The sequence below is a fragment of the Pongo abelii genome, chromosome 1, assembly GCF_028885655.2.
Source record: "Pongo abelii isolate AG06213 chromosome 1, NHGRI_mPonAbe1-v2.0_pri, whole genome shotgun sequence".
In the NCBI taxonomy this organism is placed as follows: domain Eukaryota; kingdom Metazoa; phylum Chordata; class Mammalia; order Primates; family Hominidae; genus Pongo; species Pongo abelii.
In genome coordinates this window covers 11,505,239-11,519,427 of record NC_071985.2, presented here as the reverse complement: position 1 = coordinate 11,519,427, position 14,189 = coordinate 11,505,239, and the positions used below count along the sequence as shown (strand labels likewise).

Below are 14,189 nucleotides of genomic sequence, written 5' to 3'. Positions count from 1 at the left end.
ATCTGAGGGTAGGACTTAAAATTAGCAAAAGATGCTAAGAAGGGAAGAGAAAAATTATTCTCAAAACAGGAGGATTTTCAAAACTAGGGAGCAGCAGAAAATGAGGAAGATGAAGTGACAAGTTAGATGAAGTGACAAGGAAGATGAAGTGACAAGATGAAGTGACAAGATGAAGTGACAAGAAGAGTCATAGTGGTTCTACATGTGAGAAAAGCAGGTTCAGATCCCAGCACTTCTCTTTCTTCCATAGGCAGCTGTTTCTGATCAGGAAAGGAAGAAAATGAAGCGCAAAGGAGATCGGTATTCCATGCAGACCTCTCTGATTGTAGCAGCTCTGAAGCGGTTACTGCCCATTGGGTTGAACATCTGTGCCCCTGGGGACCAGGAGCTCATTGCTCTGGCCAAAAATCGATTTAGCCTGGTAAGTCTCCTTTTCATCCCAGCGGTAATGATCATCTGACCTCCAGACTCTCAGTGTTTGATTCCTTTGTCTCACTGCCCTATGTCAATATTTCATTTGCATTACAGGTTTTATTAAGCAGGTTTTCTAGACAGGCCCAAGACTCAAGCATAAAGACTGCTTTTTTTTTGAGGCTGCTTTTATTTCTAAGTTATGTTAATCACCTCTGGGACACATTCAAGAACCAAAAAGAAAAGACACAAACCAATCTCTGGTAGTGAAAAAAAATGAATTTCATATAAACTTCTATATAAAGTTTGTGATGGGAAGTATATTCAAATTTATGAAGGGTGATTTTTCAATGTTAGAAGCATAATATATTGTGCCAACTGTGGGTAGATAAGGTGTTGACTTTTAAATCAGCGCTGTTTTCCTCTGCAAGATTTAAGTTCCTCTGCAAGATTTAAGTTCTCAAGATTTTACAATGTCCTCTGAGTTTCTGTTCTTCATAGCTATGCAAACGAGGATGCAATATTTTGTACATTGGAATTTCTATTTTATATTTATGTAAATTGGAGGACATATTCTCCATTCCACGTTGAATCACTGAAGCTCGTCACTGTACATGCATCGTTTGACATTCTAAAATGAGTGAATTGAGGGGAAGCTGTGGGAGCGGGCTGCATCACGCAGCTCTACTGGCAGTTCTCCAGAGTTTGATTCTCAGTTGCATTTTCCTTGCTATTACTAGGTCATGGAGGATGTTATTAAGGGCTAAAATGACTTTGTGGAGATTTGGAAGAATACTGGAGATATACTTCTATTTCAGCCCAAGAAAACATGCTATGCCCCCTTCCTTCTTCTTATGAATTGGAAACTTGATTCCATTGAATTTTAATGTCCTTACTATGGAGGTAAAGCAGGTCATTACCTTGCTTCAGGCTACAGCAGTACCAATAAATTGTTTGAACGAGAATGCCCCAAATTTGTGGCATGTAATTTTATAAAGATGTTTCTCAGACGTATACTATTTCAAAAAAGGTTTGGATTGTTTCTATTGACTTGTGACAGTTGATGCAATATAAGACTCCTTTTAGGTAACATATATTTCTTGACAGAAAGATACTGAGGATGAAGTACGAGATATAATCCGCAGCAATATTCATTTACAAGGCAAGGTAAGCCAAATTTGATTCTTAAGCCACATTTACTACCTATACATTAGTTAATCTCTCTTTAAAATAGTACTATAAATAATGTTACTTTAAACATTAAGGTAATGGACATATTTTAATTAGTCATTATCCTACTTGCAAAGCCTTTTGTATTAAAAATTCTAAAGATAATAAATGATATATTTTTAGAGAAAATTACCAGAGATTGTCAAATTTTGGAAAAAATATATATCATCAGTTGAAATACAGATTGGATGTATTCTTTTGATAGAAGAGTTTTAGGGTCTTTTGGACATAGAGACAGATGTCTATAAGAAAATGTTGGCTAGGCACAGTGGCTCACACCTTTAATCCCAACACTTTGGGAGGCTGAGGCAGGCAGATCACTTGAGCCCAAGAGTTTGAGCCCGGGCAACATGGCAAAACCCCGCCTCTACAAAAAGTACAAAAATTAGCTGGGTGGTGGTGCACACCTGTAGTCCCAGCTACTTGGGTGGCTGAGGTGGGAGGATGGCTTGAGCCTGGGAGGCGGAGGTTGCAGTGAACCAAGACCATGCCACTGCACTCCAGCCTAGGCGACAAAGGGAAACCCTGTCTCAAAAAACAAAAATTTACATGGAGTGATCAGTAATTAAATATATATTTTTAAGAGTCATTAGTATATAGGTGAATTAGGCCATTCTTGCGTTGCTATATAGAAATATCTGAGACTGGGTAATTTAGGAAGAAAAGAGGTTTAATTGATTCATGGTTCTGCAGGCTGTACAGAAAGTGTAACACAGGCATCTGCTTTTGGGGAGGCTCCAGGAAGCTTACAGTCATGGCAGATGGTGAAGGAGAGGCAGGCCTCTCGCCTGGCAGGAGCAGGAGCAAGAGCAGTGAGGAGGGAGGTGCCACACACTTAAACAGCCAGATCTCACTAGAATCTCGAGGACAGCACCAAGGGGATGCTGCTAAACCACTTATGAAAATTTTGCCCCATGATCAACTCAGTTCCCACCAGGCCCCATCTCCAACACTGAGGACTACATTTCAACATAAGATTTGGGCAGGGACACAGATCCAAACTATATCAATAGGCCATATCGAGATTTGCAGCAATAGAAATAAATGAGTTTACTTAAGGAGAAGAGAACAGGGTATAGTTAGAAAAAAACATGGATGGAAATTGATATACAACACCTACTTTTTAATGGTGGGTGAAAGAATTGTTAGTTTTGGCAGTCCAGTGACCATTTACTATTATTTGGGAATTTTTTTATACCATTGAATAAATTATTCATTTGTTTATAAAACCTGTGATGCAGTTTTAAAAGTCAAGCTAGTATTTTGACTCAGCCTGTTGTCTTCTATTCTGGTGTCCCTTCTGAGGAATTTTTTTTATTATGAAAATATGTGAATGTCAAAAAGTAGCAACAACAATATAATATATGCCTTTCTGGGTATTAAAATGTCTTTTTCCAAAGATCCAAACCATATTCTTTTTAAATTAGCACTTTAAAGAATAATATAAAGGTGAGATATGCCTTTATCACATTCACAATGCACAAGTATTTACTTAGAGCAAATTTCATGTGAAATTTGATGTGTACTCAGTTGTTTCCTAACAATTCTTTTAGAGTAAGAAGATTAATTACTATTAGAGTATGATCTCTTTTCAGAAGACCAGAAGAATTTGAACATTTTTAAAAAAGTTTGTAAAGCCTCTATTGGAACTTCAGAAGAAGAGTTGACACTACAAACATTTTTCCCCTTTAGGGAGAGACACTAAATGTTTTTATGTACGTGGGTATTTGAGAAGATCAGGTACCCCATGAAAGGGTGCTGGGGATCCCCAGGGGACCATAGACCACACCTGGAGCACCATTATCTAGTTCAACAATTACTGAGTTAGAGACAGAGAGTGCTTAGTACCTCTTAAGAGGAGTCTGGGCCAATCTCAAGAAATGGTAAATAAAGGTGGTTATGATTATAAGCAGAAAGAGGTTTGTCCATTATATTCTAAAGGTCACTTGTAAGAATACTTTGGACAGTTTACATGATGTATTAGGGAGAAAGGAAGAAGGAAGAGAGCAAAAAAGGAAACATTGATAGTCAATATTTCACCTCCAAATGAATAAGACCTGAAAATAAATAGGTAATGAATAAACATTCATCTTGTCATTTTATTCTACACTCTCTTACACTAGGGGTTAGGCAGACATATTGAGATATACAGATTTTCAAAAAATGATTTTTTTTATTCCTAACTTCTTGAATGCATTGTCTTGAAATTGTAGGGCTGTTCATCCTGAGGCCAGAGGAGTAATTTTATGTTAGAATAAAGATTCTACTTTATTAATTATGTTTATGCATTAAATAGAACTAAGAGTACAGATTAAAACCTGTAAGTATCAAACATAGTCTTCAGACTTAAAAAGTGTGTGGATGAAAACATTTTATTTTATCAAAGGATAAGTAGTCTTTACAAGTCATTTATATACAAAGCTCTGTCTATGTTTGCCTGTAGATGAAAGTTATTTTTGACCTTTTGAACTATGCACTCTCAGTCTGTGAGTTGTGAAGTTTTAGATGTCATCTATTTATTTCTGCTCCATAACATTCAGTCTCCCATTTCTAATGGAGATTCTAAAGTGGAAGAAAATACAAGGGGATTGCTTTGTTCGTTGTTTGTTTGTTTGTTTGTTTTTTATTTTTTGAGATGGAGTCTCACTCGGTCACCCAGGCTGCAGGGCAGTGGTGCAATCTCGGTTCACTGCAACCTCTGTCTCCTTGGGTTCAAGCGATTCTCCTGCCTCAGCCTCCCAAGTAGCTGTGATTATAGGCATGCACCACCATGCCCAGCTAATTTTTTGTATTTTTAATCAAGAAGAGGTTTTACCACATCAGCCAGGCTGGTCTCAAACTCCTGACCTCAAATAATCCACCCGCCTTGGCCTCCCAAAGTGCTGGGATTACAGGTGTGGGCCACCGTGCCCAGCTGCTTTGTCCATTTTTAATAACATACTTATTCTATATTATTTCTTTGAACTGATATGTTCTACCCCCATTAAGTTGCTTGCTTTTGTCAATTTCTATGACTTATAATAATGTTTCTAAAAACATGAAGATTCATATACATTTTTCACCAAGGAAATTTGATGGTATTGAAAAGTAAAATGTGTAGACTCCTTTATGATGAGTATAATTTTAAAAACCTCTATTGATTTATATAATTTAATATCTTTGTCTCAGTGAAATTAAGCTCTGTTGTAGAGTCCAAGTATTTATTGGTAAATGCTATCCTATATCCTTGCCCATAAAAGTAAACATAGAAATCTTTCTACAATTAGACTGTGAATGGGGAGGAGAAAGAGCAAGGGTAGCCCTACCCCTTTTGTTTTCCAGTTTCCCACTCATCCTTAAGCCCTAGTTACAACGTCTTGTGTTAAGGGAAATCTACCCAACCACCAAAGAGTATGATAAATCTCATGGTATTTTATATTTTGTTTTAGTAGCCCTTATCACAATTATAAATATTTGTTTAATGTCTATCTTCTCTACTAGATGATAAATTTCATGATGACCAGGACTTTATCTGTCTTTCTCTCTTTGTATTTTTAATTTTTAATAATTGTATATAGTTAAGGTGTCCAACAGGATGTTTCAATATACATAAACATAGTGACATGATTAGTGTAGTCAAACAAATTAGCATATCTGTCTCCTCACATAGTTACCTTTTGCATGTATGTGCTAAGAGCTCCTGGAATCTACTCTCAGCAAATTTCCAGTATGAATTGCAACATTATTAACTGTAATCACCATGCTGTACATTAGATCTCCAGATCTGTTCATCCTACATAACTGCAGCTGCGCGTCCTGTCTTAACTAGTAAACACTGTAAAGCCCAATAAATAATGGTGGGTGGACTCTTCCCATCTTTAGATTGTAACCTTGTCTTTTAGATTCCCATCTTCTCATTGTAACCTTTTCCTTTTTTTCTGCAGTTGGAAGATCCTGCTATTAGATGGCAAATGGCTCTTTACAAAGACTTACCAAACAGGACTGATGATACCTCAGATCCAGAGAAGACGGTAGAAAGGGTATTGGATATAGCAAATGTGCTTTTTCATCTTGAACAGGTCAGGCTTTGTGTCAATTCAATCACATTTGCCTTAGCCACATACAAATATTTTAAAAAGAGAATGTGTGTTAATTTGTTAACTGTGACCCAAAAAACATACATGTTCAGCATATTCATTCTAAAGAATAAGAGTCCAGTGTGCTTAGTATTTCATAAAGACAATTTCTAAGCTTATAAATCTTGTAGCAATATATAGATTATATATTTTGGGAGATCCTGGCCTTTGTTTTGTTGTCTTTTTTCAAATATTTCTGAAAGTATTAGGATTATATATTTAAATTATTCTAACCAAAAAATTCAGGAGTTACATCTGATTTCAAATACTTTATGCATACTTCATTTTTATTATTGCTCATAAAAACATGTTTGAGATATTATCTTTTACTGGTTTAATATTTGAAATATTTTCTTTTTTGTCACTTATTTAACCTTGCCTTTTATTAGGTATATTTTTGAGCGAATTTTCTCTGAAATCAGGAACAAATTACACTTAGAGAAGAATAATGCATTGATAGATATTAAAATCATGTAAGAAAAGTGTTTTTATATATTTTTTCAGTTGTGTCCTACTTTACAAAGCTCAGTTTGATATTCTTATTCATTACCTTTGCACAAGAATGTGTAAAACAAGAATACTTGAAACATTATCAATCAGAGGGTCGTATTTTTATAGAAGGGATCGTCTGGCTTAGGTAAAAAATCTGCAACACAGAGATATATTATCTATTTCTCATCAAGTCCATTCAGCAAAATAATCACATAGTGAAGAAGTTCATTGTAACTTGACCATCTGATCTGTCACAGGGCTCTTATGACAGAACCTACTGTTGATGACTTGGTTATTTTATACTAAATATAAAATTATAATCAGATGCCCTATGCCATCTCAGGAACTTTGCCACCTAAATATATGTGTGTGTGTGTGTGTGTGTGTGTATATGTATATATGATAAATTTCATAGATGATAAATTTTGTATATATATAATTTTATATTGCCTTTAGCCATATTTGAACATATTATCATAGCAATAATAAACATTTTGCTTGTATTCATGTTTTATATTATCTGAACCCTCACCTCTGCCCTGGACAGTTTAATAATGCAAATATATCATCTAATGTGGTATCCTTTTAATTTCCTTCTTGCTTACTCAAATACCCTCCCCCAAACGTTAATAATTTCTCCATTGTCATGCAGTTTATCACTATACTTGGTGAGATTAAAGTCACTAGGATACCCTTAGGCCATATGGCTATTAACATATATTTACATTATCTAATGCCTTGGAACTTAATACTTTCCCCTGAATAACTTACATAGTATTTTCATGAAATATTAAATAAATACAAATTATCATCAATCAGCAGATGACAAGACTTGTAATGAAATTTTCAGTGATTTATAAAAAGTCATAGAGTTGTATCTCCAGAATTATATGTATATGTTTAAGATTATTAAAGGTTAATTAAATGGCTACAAGAGGACCATTTCTGACAGCATTGCTCTACCATCAGTTTTTAATTCTTCCTAGTGTTTATACATATATATAGATTTGCTTGAATAAATTCTAGATACATTAAATGAAGCTTATAGAAACTGATTCTATTTTATTATATTCCCATATATTCATAAATATATTCAATCATGATGAATAATGGCATTTCTCAAACGAGATTCACTTTTCTAAGTATCCATTTATGCCTTGGATGTTTGTGGAGTGCACTGTCCTAGGGCAGCCTTATCCCCAGTAGACCTGGAGGACTGAATGCTGTAAGAGAGGAAGCAGACACTTAAACAGATAAATATGGGATGATACAGAGGGGTTAGGATATAAAATGTGCTGAAGAAAGTATAGAAGCAACCCAACTTAATGTAGATATGAAGTAGGTAATCCCCGTATAAATCTTAAGGTAGGAATTATCTAGAAAAAGGTGGGAGGATCAGAGTTTATCAAACTGTTAAGAATATGGCAAGATTGGTTTACCATGAGAGGGGGGTTTTGAGTTAAAAGAAATTGCCGATTATCAAAAATAAAAAGCAGTGGGAGATATCCTTGTGTTTAATTTGTGCCTTTAATATCCCTTTGCTAATGATAACATGTAACTGAGTCAGAGGAGCATGCAAAGAATATTTTAACTTGCAAAAGTCAGTGTAAAAACAGTAGGTGGACAGGAAACACTTGTTGATTTAATTTATCTCAAGTATCAGCAGCCTGTTTTAGATGTATATTTTGTGTTGTATATCCGGTAATTTTTGTTATAAGAGTCGGTTATCTCCATTGAATTTTCTAATAATCAAATTCTAGCCAAGCTAACACATCAGCACATCAAGATATTCAGACAGAGTTACAAGGTACATCTTGGTGTTCACCTTTGGATCACATATCTTACAGATAACTATTTATTTATCATTGATTTAGAGGAAAGCACACTGTTTCATGTATTTCCTGAAATACTTTAATAGGCAGGTAATAAAATACCTGTCAAATGATAAGCTTCCTGGTGGCAGGAACCCTTTCTGTTGTGATTTTTACTATATCTTAAATGCCTTAGGAACTTAAAATATGTTTGTTGACTGTCACCCATGCTGATCATAATGCTATAATTCCTATAAAAAGCTATCATCTACAGACTGGGATCTCAAAATGGAAATTTAAATTGAAGTATGTTGGGTCTCATTGAAAACTATTGCCCTTGATTGCTTTTACTTCTACATTAAAGGCATAACAATGGTTTATTTCACTTGACACAAGCATCAAGAAGAGAATTGAAGTGGATAATTGTCACAACGTGTTTATCGATCATAGAGGGGGAAGAGCATCACAGAAATAAGTGCTTTTCCATTAAACAATTTGCTTTGTTAAAATTTCTAAACTACCGCAGTCCAAACATTTTAAATGTTTACTTCAGACATTATTACAATCACTTTTGACTCTTTACTGCAAAGGATAATAAATGTAGTTTTACTTTTTTAGCTAACATAACATTTTTATTTCTTTCAGAAGTCTAAACGTGTGGGTCGGAGACATTACTGTCTGGGAAGTACAGTGCTCAATGGCCTAGAGATTACTAATTAATTTAGGTTTATATGTTGGGATTTTTTCTTTCTAATACGATTAATCTCTTTCTTCTCTTGGAGTTCCAAACACTATTAGTTATATAAATAACTTGCTTGCATCGTTTATTGCAACTTTTGAATTTATATTTGTCCCTATCTAACAAAATATTTACATATTTTAACATTTTTACCAAATTTACTCACTCCTAATACTGTGTTCACAAAGCGTTGTCTTCTTCTCTTTATCCTGTTATATTAAAGAATAGTAGAATTTTTATTAACTGTCTCTTTTTGTGTTTATTACTTTAGTTCTTACAATAAAATTAGTTACAATGGATATATGAATAAGAATAAGGTATTACTTTATGTAGGCAGGAAATATGTATTAGAATCATAAAGAACCAAGAAAATTTTGAGAAGCAGATAAAATGATTTTATATGGAATGATTTTCTATTTCTTTGATTTTAGAGATGACATAGCTTTGAAGTACACAGTATTGGGAAAATGTGATATTCTTACTAAGGGAATTATATAGCATTTGCAACTATCTAAATTTTATCTTTGGCTAACTTTTAGGATATGGACTTCTTCATGATAATCTTAAGGTACTTTTGGAATTGGAATTCCAAATATAGATTACTTAAGAGGGGCAACCGTTTAATACTATATTTTTGAAGATAGTTTGGGGTGTAAGTATTTATTTGTTTTTGAAGGTAGTTTGGGGTGTAAATATTTATTTGTGTCATTCTACCTCAGGTGGAACATCCTCAGAGATCTAAAAAGGCTGTATGGCATAAACTACTCTCTAAGCAGAGGAAAAGGGCTGTTGTAGCCTGCTTCCGGATGGCCCCCTTATATAATCTGCCAAGGTCGGAATTATTTTATTTTTTGTAATAGATCATGTTATTTTTTCCTAATAAGTGACAGGTGTTTAGAATCTACCTTAATAGGGGTACAATAGTCCAAGAGAAGGATGGAAAAGCTTTATTGATTCTTCTACATAAAACTTGACTAATTTTGTGGGATATTTTCAGAGAACTGTGGTCTTTAATGTAATTATTAAATGACTCTTACTGAGGAATATCTGCTCACATATGTGAGGCACGAGAGAGTCATTAGGAGTTCATTCTTTGTCCTGGATTTGAATCAGACCATGATCTGAATCATTCTTTGGCGTCAGACTTGTCTTCATTTGAATTCTGACCTCCCAACTTCTCTGCCCCATGACATTGGTCAAGTTATTTACTGGCGAATTTTCTCATCTGTATCATAATGGGATCGGCCTCATAGAGTTGTTCAGATTATTTAATGGGTTGATGTATACAGAGTGCTTAGAAGTGAGCTAGTAAGTTTATGTCATGATAAATGTTAGTCATTATTATTATTTTTGTAATTATTAGCATTAGGGGAAAAGAACTGACTTATGGGAATAATATAAAAAGATTTGACAGGCCTGTCAACCTTCTCTTAGACATAGAACAGACATACTTAATAGAGAAGTAGCCTGGTACATTCAAGTCTGGCTTAGGTGGTCCAGGGTACCATTTCAGTCACCTTGTAGTTCTCTGAGAAACTATGCTCTTTCCCACTCTGAAGTTTATACAAATTGCATCATCTCTATGTCTCAGAAACAGGACTCAGCTCAGCTACATCTCTTTTGTGGAACATCTCTGACCAAGCCATGCCCTTCTACTCCTTGCACATCATACCACTTTCCTACAGTATTAAGGCTGTTTGCCTCTTTGATTCAGACTTTGAGATCCTGTACTAGTTTTGTCCATTTTCTTTCTTTAGCACCTAGAACAGTGACTTGTACATCGACATTCAGTAAGAGTTTGAGTGAATGTATAAGGCAAAGAAAAAAAAGAAACAGAAGCAAAACAAATAGATGAAACATCATACTTTTCCCTTTTGCTAAGACAGTTGTATTTCTTGCCACCATGTCACACTCACTGAGTCTAAAATGTATTAGCATCCTCCTCAAATGTGCTACTTCTCAATTCTCTGACTCAATTATGCTGTCACCTTTTGGTCAGATAGAACCTTGATATCTAGAACCAGAAATACCATTTGACCCAGCAATCCCATTACTGGGTATATATACCCAAAGGATTATAAGTCATTCTACTATAAAGACACATGCACATGTATGTTTATTGCAGCACTGTTCACAATAGTAAAGACTTGGAAACAACCCAAATGCCCATCAATGATAGACTGGATAAAGAAAAAGTGGCACATACACACCATGGAATACTATGCAGCCATAAAAAAGAATGAGTTCATGTCCCTTGCAGGGACATGGATAAAGCTGGAAACCATCATTCTCAGCAAACTAACACAGGAACAGAAAATAAAATACCACATGTTCTTACTCATAATTGGGAGTCGAACAATGAGAACACATGGACACAGGGAGGGGAACATCACACACTGGGGCCTGTCGGGGGGTGGGGGACAATGGGAGGGAGAGTATTAAGACAAATACCTAATGCATGTGGGGCTTAAAACCTAGAAGATGGGTTGATAGGTGCAGCAAACCACCATGGCACATGTATACCTAATGTAACAAACCTGCACGTTCTGTATATGTATCCCAGAACTTAAAGTAATGAAAGCAAAAAAAAGAATATTAACTTTGAATTCACATTATCATTTCTTTTTGGTTACTCCTATACTGTCATTGCCCAGATTTCATCAGTTTCCCTTTGAACTACTTCACATTCCCATCCTTCCCTCCATCACCACCTCTTCAAGTCACTTGTTCCTTGCCTCATATCAAGTTGATGGCAATGGTTTCTGAGTTAGTTTCTGTGATGTCATGGAGTTCTTCCATCCTCTCCAAAATGTCGTTTTCAAAATGGTATCCTTTATTCCAATGGTTCGCCAATCTGGTTCTTTTAAGAAATATACTTAAACTCATTTAAAAGTATTCAGGCCTCAACTTATTAAATTAGAATTTCAATGAGAGCCCAGCATGTGTGCTACTTAAAAGCTACACAGGTAACTCTGATGAACCAAGAAGGCTGAGTCCGTGCTTTGGCATGCCTCTCTCACATACAAGAATGTATGATGATTTCTAGCAGTTCTGGCTGCATTGGCAGTTGCCCTCCCTGGTTTTCAAGGCCCTTCATAAACCTGTCTAACTGTTATGTCTCATGAGTCCTTAACCTAACTTGTTATCATAAAGCTCGGCTTTCCATCCTGCAGTGGCACCGTCTCTCATTCTATCACATCTGTTGTTGTTTTATGATGTTCCCTTCATGACATTCTTTTATTCTTTCTTACATTGACATCTTATCCACATCTCTTACTAACTTCATCATGAATTTCACTGATTCTTCTCATCTTCACTGGTCTTTTTTCACAGGCGGCCATTTATGATCAGTAGTGCAGGGTTTAATCTTTGAGTATGTACTCCCATAAAGTTCACTTCATACCTCTTGTTTTGGAATCCTCAGGGCCATCCATTTGTTTTTTAATGTTTGCTTGAACAGAGACTAAGTCCTCTATTGACACTGATTACATTGCTTATTGAGAGACATGTTATATAATAATAGTCATTTAATGAACATCTAACCAATGTGATTTACATCCTTTATCTCATTTTAAGGCTTACAAAACTGAAATGTGGTTGGAGTTGTCCTAGTTTTATAAAGGAATAAACTGAAATTTGGGAAAGTTGAGTCACTTGACCAATGTTACAAAGCTTGGAAATGACTGAGCCGGGATTTAAATGCAAGTCACTGTGTGCTCTGCTCTGAGAAACCTTAAATGCAGGTCACTGTGTGCTCTGAGAAACCTTAAATGCAGGTCACTGTGTGCTCTGAGAAACCTTAAATGCAGGTCACTGTATGCCCTGAGAAACCTTAAATGCAGGTCACCGTGTGCTCTGAGAAACCTTAAATGCAGGTCACTGTGTGCTATGTTTGCTGCAAGAAGCATTGTCTTTCAGAAGGAGAGTCAAGAGTAGAGAATTTCTTTTTATTTTACACTTTCAGTGCACAGACAATCTGGTAATAAAGCACTACTCAATACAATTTCAACTTATTTTCTAAACACCCTTTTTCTGAAATTGTGCTTACCTTTTAGGCATCGGGCTGTCAATCTCTTTCTTCAGGGATATGAAAAGTCTTGGATTGAAACAGAAGAACATTACTTTGAAGATAAACTGATAGAAGATTTAGCAGTATGTTTTTAATGGTGTTCTAAGATGAAAGAGGGTCTGGGCTTGGTGCAGCAATGTTGGTGTGAGCAGTCATTATATAACATTGAAGGAAAAAAATATCATTACAGTATATGAGTATTAGAAAACTTTTAAATCTTAATTGTTACTGCATTCAATGCTTATGGGAAAATGTGCTCTTGTCATTTCCAAGAGATCTCATCAACATCAAGGGGTTGAGAACTTAAAATGAATAATATAAGTGTATTATTAATTAAACATGATTTAGTCATTCTTTTAAATTCCTTCTCGAAGCACCTATAAACACCTGAGAACCAGGATAGACTATAGAAGACTGAACTGTAAAGAAGTTATCCACCTAAATTAAGTAGAAGGTGAACAAAAAGTTGCTGGTTTTTAAAAATCAACAGGGCAGAGAATGATAGACTGAACACAGGAGAGGAGGAAGGCATGGTAAATGTGGAGCATGAGAAGTAGAATTTTCACCAGACCGTGCTGATAAAGAGCTTGTGTTACTGAGAGTTCAGCACAAAACAGCAGTCAGTATCATCTTTTCTAAGTCATGGACCCATTTAAATATCTGACAAAAGCCATCTCCTCAAGAAAATTTCCAAGCTGTCTCAAAACTTGGCAGACTAGTCAGAGGCTTCATGATTCTCAAGATAAAGACATCTTGCCTAAAGTTATTTTTTAACTTACAGATTATTAGGGAATATAGTGGATAAACTAATTCTTAAAAGCTTAATCTTGATTGTCCCCATATTTTAAAATGAATTTTATCTGTCTTTAGAATAAAAAATAAGTAGACTATTGGATATCTTGTGGAAATCTGCCCAGTATCCACATTAAGGCTTAATTACAGGAAAGAACACTATTCATGTAGAGAGAAAATCAGTTTCTATGGGTAAGTCAGTGGAGATATAAAACTCAACAAAAAGTTGGATGTAATTGAATTCTGCCAATAAAAATGCTTAATAATTTTCCTCACTATTAAAGTTGTATCCAACAGTAAAAAAAAAATACATATTTTTTAAGTTTTGAAAGTAACAGAAAATAAGAAAAAAAGTATAAGTGGTTCGAGCATTAACTCATTTAGTATTATTTACCTATCATGCTGTGTGTAAGCGAAGAAAATGTTTCACTTTATAAGCAATTTGCACTGCTATGGGAACTAAATTTTCACACTTGGGGTGACTCTTAGGATTTTATTGCAAATATTTGTAAATTGAGCCCTCCCTAAAG

The 14,189-nt window shown here is 35.1% G+C and overlaps 1 protein-coding gene across 1 annotated transcript in view; it reads left to right on the top strand.

Moving 5' to 3' along the window:
- The window catches only part of RYR2 (ryanodine receptor 2), a 786,704-nt gene that overhangs the window by 671,544 nt on the left and 100,971 nt on the right, over positions 1-14,189 (top strand). The window contains exons 70-74 of the mRNA XM_054561059.1: positions 251-421; positions 1,519-1,578; positions 5,565-5,699; positions 9,518-9,630; positions 12,854-12,950. Coding sequence (XP_054417034.1) covers positions 251-421; positions 1,519-1,578; positions 5,565-5,699; positions 9,518-9,630; positions 12,854-12,950 — 576 coding nt within the window. The remainder of the gene's footprint in view (positions 1-250; positions 422-1,518; positions 1,579-5,564; positions 5,700-9,517; positions 9,631-12,853; positions 12,951-14,189) is intronic.